The 13,928-nt window shown below is 49.7% G+C and overlaps 1 protein-coding gene across 2 annotated transcripts in view; it reads right to left on the bottom strand.

Annotated features, from left to right (window-relative positions):
- BCAR3 (BCAR3, NSP family adaptor protein) overlaps positions 1–13,928 on the bottom strand; it is a 110,381-nt gene that overhangs the window by 41,569 nt on the left and 54,884 nt on the right. Inside the window, exon 1 of one of the 2 annotated variants that reach the window (XM_003784147.3) lies at positions 6,733–7,079. The exons of the other annotated variant lie outside the window; for it this stretch is intronic. Coding sequence (XP_003784195.1) covers positions 6,733–6,816 — 84 coding nt within the window. The 5' untranslated portion in view covers positions 6,817–7,079. Of the gene's footprint in view, positions 1–6,732; positions 7,080–13,928 lie in introns of those variants that run through there. 2 annotated transcript variants of the gene reach the window in all.

The following is a 13,928-nucleotide window of genomic DNA, read 5'->3' as shown; positions in this document are numbered from 1 at the left end:
TATGACTTCCCATGAAGAGGTAGGGGACAGGAGGAACAGTGGGACAGCATGTTGAATTCCAAGCAAGAGACGATGAGGTGTGAGTTAATGCAGAGGTGGTAGGGTCAGAAAGGAAGAGACAGATGAGAGTGACATTGAGGAGGCAGCGCCACTGATTACATGTGGAAAGTGAACAGGAGGAAGCAGCAGGGATTTTCCAGAAAGATGTCTGAGTCACCAACACCAACACAGAAGCCCAAGAGCATATTTGTGGAAGAGGATGGAGGTGTGGTGGGGCATCTGCACGGAGCTGGGCCATGGGGTCCAGGTGTTGTGGAGACAGGCTGACTGGGGACACAGCTTGGCAATCCTTAGTACAGAGGGGCATCCCATCTCAACTCCCAGCTTGAGAAGAGGGCTGGGGGATGCTGGCTAAAGGCAGACTAGAAGAGAAATCTAAGGAGACAGCATACGACTAGCAGGAAGGACCCAGTTGCACAAATGGCGTGCAGTGTCCTGGAGGCTAGGTGAGCAGAGTTTCAGGAAGGAATGGCCAGCAGAGCCAAGAGCAGCAGAGAGTTCCAACAAAATCAGATTGGACAGCATCTAGTGGACTTGGCCACGTGCAGGTTGCTGGTAGAGTAAAGGGGGCTGTGCGGCCAGTGGGAAGTGAGCAAGTGAAGACCGTGTTAACCAGGCTATGGGTGGGGAACACGAGACCAGGAAGGCAGATAGGGAAATGAGGGTGATTTTTCAGGATGGGAAATACCAGAGCAAGTTTATCAGCTAAAAGGAAAGGGTGGGGGCGGCGAGAGACTGGAGGTCCCTGGGAAGAGGAGAGAACCATGGAGAGTCCTAGAGGAGGGAGGTCCTAGGACCACGTGGCAGGGCTGGCCCTCATCAGGGAGAAGGACGCTCTGTCCTTGGAGGCTGGAGGAAGAAGCAGGGTCATGGATATGGATGTGGCTAACACTGTAACTCGCAGCGGCAGTGGTGAGAATGGGAAAGATCATGTCTGATGGTGGCTTTAACTACGACTACAAAGTGAGAAACAAGATCTTGTCATGAGTGTTAAGAAGGCTAAGGCTTGAAGAGAAAGTGGAGGGAGGGAAATGGCAGTGAGCTGAACGAGGGCAAGCAGAAGTGACAGGAGGCTTCTGGGGCCCCGCTGAGGACACAGGGATGAGCTAGGAGGGATGCCGCGAATGTTCCTCAAACTTGTCCCATACACACAGAGATCAACCCCACCGACTCCCCGGCCCAACTGCTCACTGGCTCCTTTCTGCTCTAGATAAAAGTCCCACCTCTTCCCAGACACAGGCCTCAAGCACCACTGGAGGCCCACGCCTTTTCTACCCACAGCTCCTGCGGTGTTACCTTTTCCAGGAAGCCCCCCGGCCTGGGGCTGGGTCAAACACGTCTCATAACTGGCTGTGCCTCCTTCCTGCCTTTGCACCTACCAGCCAGCTCAGAGAGAGCTGCTTGGGGCTTCCCCACCCCCACCCGCCACAGAAGAGCTCCTTCTGGGTGGGAACTGTCACCTGTCTTCACAGTGCCTCAGGCGCCCTCAGCGCACGTGCTGGGGGTGAGCTGGGGAAGGGGGATGATAGATAGATGACTTCCAAGTGGCGGCTGCATAGATGACTCCTCAAATCCCATCTTCTTGTGAATCCAGATTCGGCAACCCCTTTTTACATAACTATTTTTATAAAAGCATACGCGTATCTAGGCTAGATGCTGGAGAGACAGAGGAGTTCTCCATATAAACCAAAAGGCTGATCACAGTTCCTTCATAAGCCAGAGAAATAAGCCACATATTCTCATGGCCCAGGGTGGCATCTGTGGCTCAAAAGAGTAGGGCGCCAGCTCCATATGCCGGAGGTGGCGGGTTCAAACCCAGCCTTGGCCAAAAACAGAAAAAAAAAAAATTCTCATGGCCAACACCAGATTCCAACAGGGGCTCCTGGGCACTGGAAATACAGTAGAGGACAAAGATGATACAGTGCTGTCTAATCTCACAAGCTGCTCCTTTCCTTCCCAGCCAAGACAGCCTGAGACTCTTCTGCTATCTCTGGGGACCTCCAAAATACCCAGCAGCTAAAAGGCCCCTGAGCTCTCCTTGATAACATCTTCCTGCCTGCAGCAGGCCTGGGTCCTCTGTGCACAGCCGGCCTCTCACTTGGGCTGTGCAGAGAGGCCTCTGTGGTCCAAGCATGATGGTCCTCCAGCGTCTTCTCCAGTGCTGAGCTCTGCCCATCTCTGCAATCCTGGGTGCTGAATCCACTAACAGAATTTTCCCAGGATTCCAGCCCCATCTCTGCTTCCTGTTCAGGTCTATCCAACAAAAACAAGTCCTTGGTCAGGATCCAAGCTCTGAGGCCTGTTGGAGAGGGGGCCCCGGGACACAGCCTGACAAGCGCAGCCTTCCCTTGATGCCAAAGGAATGCATTTAAGTCTCTCAAAACAAGCTGTGCTGGGCTTCTTTATTGGGGGGCAGGAGAGATAAATGAGCAACTAGCAGCCACCACAAGGAGGGGCTGAGTCATTTGGAAAGACCTCCCCCGTGGCTTTCTCTACCACGTGCAGCTTGTGCTGATGGTGTGTGACACACACGTGACAAAGCCAACTCGGGCCCTTGTCAAAGCCAGGATATGTCACTAGTCCCAAAGCTATCACAGTAACAGACAGACCAAAGGATCTGCCACAGGGAAGAGGACTGACACCCCTGACACACACACGCACACGCACACGCACACACACACACACACGCACACTCGCTACCCAGAAAGGCGGTTTCACATGAAACCAAGTTCCAAGGCCGGTATTCTAGGACGGGACGCCTCAGGCTATAATGCGGATTCAGAGGGGCTCTGAAGATTTTTTCAGGGTAAGGGAAATGGTTTAAAGCAAAACAAAACATAACAGCAGCAGCAACAACGCGATTTAAGATCTTCCCACTACACAGCATTTCCTGGCACTGAAGTACATGCTTAACATCCACTCCCTTCATCGGAGACACAGGAGGCCAGAGGGTGGCTTGTTCTCAGTGTTGGCCCCCCACAGGGGGCCTACTGTGCTGCCTGTCAAATTCCCTCTGTAGTTCAGCAGGGACCTCAAGGCAGTCCCGTCCCTGGCTGCCCCTTGCCACCTCTCTAGCCCTTCTGGACCGGTAAATATCTGTGGAATGTCTATCAAGCATGGAACTGTAGCAGGTCTCCCCAACTGGATCCCAAACTCCTATAATACAGGGACTGGGTCCCCAGCACCTGGGAAAGGCCTGGTATATCTGAGGCTCCACAATCAATGAATCAATGACTGCTAAGCTGAACTGAGGGTGCAATCAGGATGAAGGTGGAAATCTGCCTCAAATACTCAGTAACTCCTGGTGAGGGAGGCCTGGCTGGTGGGATGGTTTCCAGCTCCTCCGCCTGGACCCCAGAGGCCTTTGTCCCTTTTCTGACTATGGCATCTACTGGACTTGCCTGCTTCTCTGAGCAGGCCTGGCCCTCGGTGTTTCTACCGCTGCCAGTGGTTTGTTTTCTTTTTCTTTTTTTGAGCTGTTGGGTCTGCTGCTTCCTTAGACTGGAGTGCCTTCCCCATACATCCTCTCCTTTGTCTAACCAGACACTGAGTTACTAAAAAAAGAAGAAAATTATGAAAAGGGTCTACAAAAACCAGCCTGACATCTTTCCTGGACTGAGGCTTGAACTGTTCTCTCTCAACGGAATGGCAGGATAAAGTATTAAAGGACACGCTTTCGTCTTGTTTCAGATTTCCATTGTCTTAATATGGTATAGTAGAAGCCCAGAAAGCTGATTTCTATTCCTGGCTCCCCACTATATGATTCTGGGCAGGCTGTTTCTCCATGCCCCAATTTATCCCCTGTGGAAATGGTAAATCGCCAGGCACAGTGGTGTGCACCTGTATTTCCGCTCCTTGGGAGGCTAAGGAGGAAGAACTGCTTGAGTTTAAGTCCAGCTTGAACATAATGAAATCCTATCTTGAAAAAAAGAAATTAAAAAAAATTTTTTTTAAAAGGTGAACTATTGCCTTGCTCAACTCATAGAGCTAGGTTGAGGGTCCAATAAGACAACATGTCAGAGAATTCAGACACTGGAAAGCCTTTTGCAAACGTAATGAAATGATACCATGGCGTAGTGCACTTGTGATAAGTCCTCCTAAGGCAGGAACCACATCTCAAGTGTCATTCGCCACCCCACCTCACCCATCTCCAACAGGATGTTATGCATGGATGAGGCCACAGTCAACATTCAGAGACTTTCAAACCTGAGTGTGTCTGTGAATGTCACGGATCTGGAATATCCATGATCTATTACAAGCTTCTACCCATTGGACTTATTCAAAATATACTTTCCCTTTTTCCTGGAGAAGACTCAGTGGTCTTTTATGACATGACTCTCTGTTGTGAACCCCTACGGGGTGTTAAACTCATGACCTTAAACATGGCTAGAACATCTTGTATCTGGCCCCAACTCTATGTGGGCCAATAATGTGTGCTATCCTTCATCATTCTCTCCATTTTTTGGCTTCCCATTTAATTCTTTCCAGGGTCTCTGCACAACTCTGTACGAGGCCCCTATGTACATTCTAATTTCCATAAGAGCTGTGCAAATAAGACCTTCTTCCCTGAAAACACTCATGCATAACTGGCCTCCTATGTCATGAAGGAGTTTTTATATTTTTAGTTTTCTTCCCATACAACAAACACTATTAATAACATCCTACTTTCTCCAGAGATGATATGGATTAGACCAAATAGAAAGTTACCATGGCTACCGCAGTGTTATTTCTGGTATGAGACACTCGTGCCAAGAGAAGCAGCATACACGGTCAAGAACCAGAGCTCTATTTCCTCTCTGCTATCAGGCAATCAATCCCAATTTAATTTTGAAACTCTAATTGCAACGGAAACTAATTATGAGCAGCACGATCTGGAACCCCTAATTAAAGTGGGAGTCAATAAAGCAATTCGGCACTATTACTGTGGCAACATTGGCAGGATGAGGGATTGAGGGTGAGCCGAGTTTTGTCCCAAAGAATTGGTTAAGTAAAACAAAATAGGGAAATGTTTCTTGAGGAGGCAGGTGGGGAACCCTACGTTGGGACTGAGGCTCCAGTTTCTGGCAAAAGAGCTGATCAGTCCCTCCTCTGTGCAATGAAGACTTGGACAAACTGGGGGCAGAGAGGAAAGGAAGGCATTTCTACCAATGGCCAAGTACCAAGAGAGGCCAGGGGAGGGCAGCCAGGAAGGGATACGCCGAATGAATGATGGTGGTTCCAACAGACTCCACACACCGTGTGGCCCTTACTACTTATCCCGCAGGCCTCGGGGCTATAACTGCCCACACACAGGGTACCCAAACAGAATCCGATCTCTCGAATCCAGACACTCACGGGCCGATTCCTTACACACCAAATGCTGAGTTGCACTTTGCTGAGTTAGCAGAAGCCGGCTTATGGAAGGACTTGTATTAGAGTGGAAACCTACTGCCAATCCCTGCCACGCACCCTTCCCTGGGGACCGCCGGTCTGTCTTTGACAGCTTTAAAACCCTGCTAATGGCATGACTTCATCCACCAGACTCCAGCGAGCCACATTTAGGCCTGAAACCACATGGTCCTCGCATCACGCCACTGGGCTCCACGCTCAAGTCAGGAGGGGAACACTTTTAGCGGATGATAAATCACTCACCCTCCCACAAAGTTTTTGACAAAGTGGTAAAAATGAATTCTGTTGGATGGTTCAACTTTGCTGGCCTCAACACTCCAACCAGATAGCAAAATCAGAAGCAGCTCCCCCTCTTCTCATTCAGAGCGTCTTTGTCCACAGAGGGTGGTCTTTCTCCCACACTAACAGGTGGCTTTCCTGAGATTTGTTTTTTAAAGCACACCGAGAAGAAAGCAGCCAAGCATCATAACCCTGCGTAGCCTTTTCATAGGCAAAGAGTAAGTCTGTCCAGCGGGAGAGGGAGCAGTGCCTCAGGGTGGGGAGAATTCCTTGAGAGCTTTCCACTCCTGGTTTCCCAGGAATAAACGAGGTCCACAGTTCAGGCTGCTGCCAGCAGGATTTCTCTGAGGCAGACAAACCCCAACATCAGTGAAAGCCCACATTAATTTTAATTCTCCATGCGTCACAGGCAGGCAACACAGAACACGAGCCTCGTCTTGAATTAGTCAAAGGAGGTGCTCTGAATATTTTCGTCAAGCTAGTATATTGACATATTACACAAAGCCTTTGGCATCGGTGTCTTGTAACAAAGGTTAAAATGTGAGCAGTGAAAGAGACAGTTCTGCACCCTGAAGGCTGGCTGCAATCGGAAAGATGTTCTGTGGTTTCTGCATGATATACATTACTGCCACGCAACGGGCCAGCAGGTTAAGCAGAGAAAAGGGGCTTGGCCACTGCACGTAAATTACAAATGAGGGAAGGGAGACAGAGACAAAGAGAGAAACATAGCTGTGTCTTATTGAGCTACTTTGGTATAAAATTTCAGCCCAAGGAAACTGAAAGTATCCAGAAAAACAGCTTTGTCCCCAAGCAGACAAGGAACCTGGTTCTATGCTGGTGGCTTCTGTGGCTGGGAGGTGCGCCACTAGGAGCTCACGAAGATGCATCGGATCAAAGCAAGTTCCTCTACCCTTACAGCCAGCAAGCTGCAAACTTTTTCCAGGACCTCTGAGAAGGGCCCCCACAAAGATTTATAGATGTACCTTATCTCCAAACCACACCTACCTTGACTCCAAGGAAAGACTTGCGGTGATAGAAGCAGCACAGAGCTGCCGAGACGGCGTGGAAAGCATTGCAATCCTTAGGCATCGTTCAGCCCTCGATCCCAGGAGTATACACTCTCCTTAGGTTAAAAGAGAGGAGGCTTCGGATGGTGGAGCCCTGTCCCTCGGCAGCTGCCGTCCTGCTCCTGCTCGCGGTCCGTGGCCGTGGCCGGGCAGTCAGACGGCTCCTTCTCCCAGGCCAGTCTGGGACTTTCCCCCTCGGCTGAAGCCAATACGATCCACTCACTCAATTCTGGCAGGCTAGTGTCCAGCCTGCCATGCACACGGTGCCAGAAATTCTCATGTGACCAGACTTGCTTTCTGATGAAATTCTAACCCCTCTTAGAAAAGGCCTTGGGCTTTGGCTTTGGCTAGTCTCAATTTAGAGACCCCGCAGAAATCGTTAACCCCCCAGGCAACCTTTCCTTCTTGGGGCTGAACCGTACAGTGCAATCTGCTTCTAGTGGCTTTGTCTGTTTGCTTGTCACCCTCACACCCAGGGGTTTAAGGGAGCCGGGCAAGTTGTACATACCACACCACCTTGTTATGAAACACAGCCTCCTCTGAGAAAAGGAGGTGGCTTTAAAGTGACCAGGGCATGACTTTCCCGAGGAGCAATCCTAGCTGTCCTGAGCAACTCAGGCAAGCTCCTGTCCTCACTCTCCCACGCCCACCTCCAGGGCTGTTTATTTTTAATTAGATGCTCCTGGCAGCCAGTTTGCAACTGATAACTTGGCACCACCATCACTATTGGCAAAGCAATATTGCCTTTTGGTGTTTAATTAGCAAGTCTGTCAGCAAACACTCTGAGCCCCTGTGCCCTTCCCACCTGACTGTGCAGTCTGCTGGGAGGATGGGGACTGTGTGCCCCCTTCTGACGCAACTGTTTGTCCTATGCCCCTCCCTAACTTTAATTACCCATCATCACTGGAACTGCCCACTGTGGGTAACCTAGAGCCAGCACACAAGCCTTGCATCCAAGGCCCTTCCTAGATTAGATTCCCCTTCAGTGAGATGTGTTTACTCCCCACCTCATAACACCTTTAGGGAAAGGAATTGCTTTTCTTCTTTCATTCAAGTTATAGTGGATCCCCAACAATCCTATTTTTTCAATTTTTTGCTTGGTTTTTAAAAAATCAAATTCAAGAACTGGGTGCAGTGGCTCACTCCTGTAATCCTAGCACTCTGGGAGGATGAGGCAGGTGGATTGCTTTACTTCATGAGTTCGCGACGAGATTGAGCAACAGCGTGACCCCATTCTCCCCATCCCCCCAAATAGCTAGGTGCTGTGGCGGGTGCCTACAGTCCTAGCTACTCAGGAGGCTGAGGCAAGAAGATCACTTGAGCCTAAGAGTTTGAGGTTGCTGTGAGCTATGATGCCACGGCACTCTGCCCAGGATGACAAAGTGAGGCTTCGTCTCAAAAAAAAAAAAAAAAAAGAAAAGGAAAATAAAATTCAAGTTCCTGCCTATATAGCTCTTCCTCTCCTACTGTTTTAAATATTAACTTTTTGTGGCTTTGGCCACTCACAAATGGAATGTGTCCTGAAGCTTTTTAAAACTTCACACAGGCAGAAACTTGTAAAGAGGAAGAAACAGAACCTATTCAGTCCAGAAAGGAACGATCCCAGCTGAGGCACGAGGGAAGTATGAGAAATATCCAGCGGGATTAGAGTCAAATCCTCAGGAGGCTGCGGCCTTTGGACTAGGTCAAGTCTGTCTATAAAAACAGGGACTTGTCTGCCCAGAGCCCAGTGAGCAGGTACAGAGAGCCACCGAGGGCAGAGGCTCGGCCACATGAACAAGCCAAACGGGGGAGGGGGCCAGCTGGGCTCTGACACCACAGGCACAACTGGGCAGCTGCTTTCCTCTCTGCTCCGTCAGCTGGGTGCCTCCCTCGCTCTTCCTCCGTGACTCTGGAGGTCAGGTTTGCAGTCTGGAGAACTCCTGGGCAGTTCACCTGGGAACTGGAAACAGGCTACAAATAAAGGGTTTTTTCACTGGAACAGCTCTGCAGATCATCCAGTTGGTAGATTAATACTGTTCTCCAAGGTCTGTGTACTGTACGTGTGAGGGAGTGCTTTCTGGCTGGCCCTTGTTTCTATCAGATGGGGTTCAAAGGGTGAGCCCATATGAGCAGCCTGGGTCTGCGGCACCAGGAGTTTTGTGGTGATGACTTATCGGGACATTAGCCATCAGGGAAGGAGCACAGTTTTCACCTGTTATGGCCCTTTGGCAGAAAATAATACTCGTTCCGGTTAAAAAAAACTCCCCAGTAGGCCAGAAAAGCACCATCCCAGCCCCTGGAAAAGGGAGGAGAGCAGCTCCTTAAATCCTGCCAGAAATTCAGTGACATTGTCAGCTAAGGGCCTCGGAATTCTGACATCCTTCCCCAGAAATCATGAATGAAAACACATCCTTAAAAATAAATACGCAAATAACTCGGACATGTAAATTACATAGTATGATATAGTAACTTCCTCCAGAGCCAGGGCAAAAGCAAAAGACACTCAGGACATTGTAGAATCACAGCTCTTACCACCTGAGGCTCTCCCTGTTTGCTCTAAGAAATAGCTCCAAAATGCTGCAAGAATTTGTTCTGCTAGGATTAAAGAATGGGCTAATCTGATTAGGTAACTGTTTCCTAAGCACCTTTTATTTTTGTTCCACACCAAAAATAATTTCTGAAGCAGCACTCAAAGGTTTCAATCAATTTCCTCCTGAAACAGCCAAAGAGAGAGACTAAAATAACGTGTTATTATTGCAACCAAAGATGATAATTGCATGAATTCGCAAAGTGCCCTTCACTGACTTATTATGCTTTTAAATGTCTCCTACTCATGCTGATCAATTCTCCTACTTTCTCTCCACAATGATTATTCTATTCTAGTTACAAAGAAACAGAGGACCAGAATGGTATGTCACTCAGCAGAGAACAAAGGACTGGGAACTCCAGCCTCGGACTGCAGAATCTGGTATCTAATCCTATGGAAAAACAAATACAAGATTTTAAAAAAATGTTTTGCAATTATGAAAATGCTGTGACTTGTGGCAGTGGGTTACTTTCTGATGATTGAGTACATGGGATTTAGGGCCCATCAGATTTAGATTCGGGCTTTTCCAAATACCACACCCATCTGGGGACAGGGGAGGGGGTCTAATAAAATCCCAGGGATGGATGAGTGCTCCCCAGTGCTCCCCCCCCACCCCCCGCCATGTGAGAGGCTCACTCCCCTGCACCCAGGGAAACACTTGTGAAAGGGCTGGTCAGCCAGGTAGACCCTGGATGGAAATCTCCATTACTGCAGGTCCAATGTTACACCCCTTATCTGGGAAGAGGGTCGAAGCAGGCCAAAGGATGGTCCCTGCATAAGCATTGCCCTCCATACCAGTTTTTCCTTGGGCAGTATAATACTAACCTGCCCTACTTAGTAACCATGGAAACGGGAGCTGCCTGCCAGCCATATTCAACAGACACATGTTGGCAGCAGCCCCCTCCGCTGAGAAGACAGAGAGCAGCGAGCAGAGTCCCTTTCCCAAAGTGCTGTGGCCCAGGCTGGATCAAGCTCCCAGTGAGGGAGACCCTCTCTCTGATGGAGCATGGGGCAGGGGCAGGGGTGGGGGCAGGTGGCAGGACAAAGATAAGCCAATCAGGTAATTGCTTTTCAGTGTTTTAGGGCATTTGGGAAACAAGACTTACTGTAGCCCCAAAGCCACCCCAGAATCAGGGCATCAAGCCTTACACTATGGCACCCTTGGGTACGGTCAAGCAGCCCTGAGGATAGTGACTCTGCCCATGGCCAGAAGGCACTGTGCCAAGCCATCCTTGCCCCCAGAACGTCAGTGTGTGTAGAGGGGTGGGCACCAGTTGTCATGATCAAAACAGCTCAAAACCTCTTTTGGCAGCTACTGAGATTCTTCATTCCGCCCTCTTTCCTCCAAAGATCAATGCTTTTGGCTTCCACTAAACCCCAGTGATCTGGCTCCCAGTGAACAAAGACAGCTTTAATGAGCTAGGGAGTACGGCTGACAAAACCAGCTCTGTTTCTCCTGGTGTCCTAGAAAGTAGGCAAAGATTAGCCTGGACCTGCCTGGCCTGGCACCAGCCTACCATCACAGCAAGGATGCCCTCCAGGGGCCCAGCTCTCTGGATAGCAATGTGGCAGGTGCCTGGGAAGCCCTGGGCGGAAAAGGGGGCAAGTTTAGCAGAAGCCCTGCCACTCAAGGTTTCTCCAGGTACCTGCCCTATCTTTGATTCTGTGGGGGGGAAAAAAGCCAACAGAACATCATGCACCTGAAATACACACCTTCAGCAGCTGGGAAACAAGGGCGGGCAGAAGAGAGGGCTTTGAACAATAGGTCACCTCCTCTTCCCACCAGGCTAAGCAGCTATGGAAGCTGCCAAAGACAGTTCAACACATTTCCCTATATGCAAATCCAATTGATTTCTCGCTCCAAAAGGGAATGCAAACTGCACTCCGAGAGAGGAGGGTAGGCAGTGCTGGCTCAGCTCTCTGGGCCCCTTTGTGCACTGCTGTGGTCAAGACGTTTGCTTGCTCTGCTCACAGAGGGTGCATTTAGGAGTATCTGCCCTCCACATCTCGGTCTGACAGTTTCCCCAGATTCCTCAAGGGGATGAAAGACTATGGCTGTTAAATGCTCTCTGTCCGGAAGCTGTATTGATCTGCCCAGCACACAGACAAAGAGACTAAGTACAGTCTTCACAAATGTCCCCCTTGGCAAATTTCCATTCCTCTAACCAGCTATTAAAATTGTAGAACTGGATAATGTGAAGCAAAGTTAGGTACCTGCCCAGCTGGGCTTTCTCACACCATGACGCACACTTCCGTCCCACACGCCCCTCTACCAGTACCACCTACTTGCTGGTATCATCCCAGAAATCCCATATTCACACAAGCTCAATTTTCTGCTTTTAGCATTAAAGCCAAAGTAAAAGAACACACATTAGCCTGTACGGCAGATTCAGTCTATCTGCCAGTCTTGGCCTTTTTAAGATTCTGTGAAAGCCATGCCCCCTCCTTCTACAGCAAAGGGCACACACTTGCAAAGCTTTATTCAAATTTCACATGAACCCCTATGTCCCTGAAGCGTGTCCCTACACCCCTTGGAGTCTTACCCGTCTGGGGTGATTTGCCACCTACGTCCCAGGCTTCCTGTCTACATTTGCTATTGGAGTCATCACTCATGTCTCCTGCCATCTAGTTCCCAGGTTTTCCTTGCTATATGCTTCTCTCTCTCTCCTTTCTGCCACTTTTGAGAAGTGTGAACTGTATAAATAACTAACAGCAATGACCACAAAAGCCCTGCAGAGTCCCCCCTCCCCATGCAGGGTGCTGCAGAAATGGGCTGAGGGCCACCTCAAGACCCTCAGCAGCCAGGGGCAGCCACCTCTCTCCCAGCTCCCCCGACACCTATTCCCTCATCTCACAAGCACCTCTACAATCTGGCATCTTCCAAAATGGAGCTGTGAGACAGCTATCTGATGTCTCCGTGGGTCTGGAACATACCCTGGAGGTAGGATGCTAGGGGAGGAGCCTCTGTGGGCTCAAGTCTTGACTGCTAGCTGGGTGATCTTGGGGAATAGACTTCTCTGAGCCTCAGTTTCCTCCCTAAACTTACCAGGTTACTATGAACGTCAGTGAAATGACACATGAAGAGCCTGGCACCCAGCACACAGCAGGCACTCAGCAAACGTGAGCTTCCTTTCCCCTTTGAAGGGAGGGACAACAAACCCCTGTGTCCTATGTTCCTGAGGACACATGACCACCCACGTGCTGGGTTACGGGAGCCACGCCACCAGAAGGAGAGTGTGGACGACCACCAGGCCTCAGGCCACCAACCACTGACTGCATCCCAGCTGGAATACTTAGGAAACTCTTGAACCTTAAAAGCCAGGGAACTATAAAGAGACATTTAAGAGTTTTTTAGCCTCAAAATATATTTTAGCTTTTAACTTTAAAAGTCGCATACTAAAATGGCATAAATAGTTTCAACCACACTTGCTCAGATGTCTCAGATGATTTTCTACTCCACGGTCTTCATCATTTAGAGTTAACAGGCTGCATGTCTGGGTCTATCCACAGCTACCGAGGTCTCCATCTACCCCTGTCAGAGCCGGTCTGACTGCGGATCCTGTCGGCCCCTCCCCCATGGGGCCCGGAAGCCACCCATCCTTTGGTTCCAAGCCGGCTGCACAATTGGAGTCCGTCTATGTCCCAGCTGGATGCCCTGCAGGAGCCTCAGTCCCCCAGCCTGCTGTGGCCTCCTCACAGCCCTCCAGTCCAGCCCTGGGACTTGAGCGTCCATGCGTGTTTAACTCCCCCAGAGAACCACTTCTCACAGGCCTGGCTCCCTCATACTCGGCCAGCCCACATTACTGGATTGTCTGACACCAATCATTTCCAAAACTAGAACCATGTCTGGTATGGCTCCTTGGGTGCTGTGCCCCTCTGGCCAGCTTCCCTCTTAGACTCTCTGTCTGTGCCCCTCAGATACTGCTGCTGCCTAGACCTCCTCTGATCAAGCCCCTAATGGCAGTGCAATCTTCCAGCCCATCACCTCCACCTAGAAAGGCTGCCAAATGTCTGAGTAGATGGATCAGCCTGCAAGGCAGGCAGGTAGGCAGGAACCAGGGCGGAGGGTGGCATCAATGCCAGCAAGAGGTGGAGTCAGGCTAACCTTAATCATTCCAGCTTTGACAGACAATGGGCTTATTAATCCTTTTTCCTCTGTTATCAAGCAGATTCCAGCCACCTGAGCTAAATATTTCACTAGGAAAATATCTTTTTTCTATAGTTACAGGCCAATCATGAGAAATAGCATCTGAGTGACAGACTGGATTAATTCTGCAGCCTGCCAAAATTGTCATGAGAGTTAATCTAGTCTGGAAGTCTCTAACCTGGGTGTTTGGGGCTTCCATGAGCTGCTGGAAATCATATACAAACTATCATGCGTCTGTCCACTGGGGAGAGGGATATTACTTTTACCAAATTCTTAAAGAGTGATGTAACCTAAAATATTCCTACTGATCCAGAAAGACATTTAGTGGCCAGCGGGGGTGGAAGTGAGAATACCTTGGTGGTCACAGACACAAGCAAGGAGAGAGAGTGCCCAGCTGGCTGGCTACTGTGGACACATC

Source organism: Otolemur garnettii, unplaced genomic scaffold (genome assembly GCF_000181295.1).
Source record: "Otolemur garnettii isolate 467f Iridium unplaced genomic scaffold, OtoGar3 scaffold00010, whole genome shotgun sequence".
In the NCBI taxonomy this organism is placed as follows: Eukaryota; Metazoa; Chordata; class Mammalia; order Primates; family Galagidae; genus Otolemur; species Otolemur garnettii.
The sequence above is the reverse complement of the archived record's forward strand: the minus strand, read 5'-3'. Positions and strand labels throughout refer to the sequence as shown.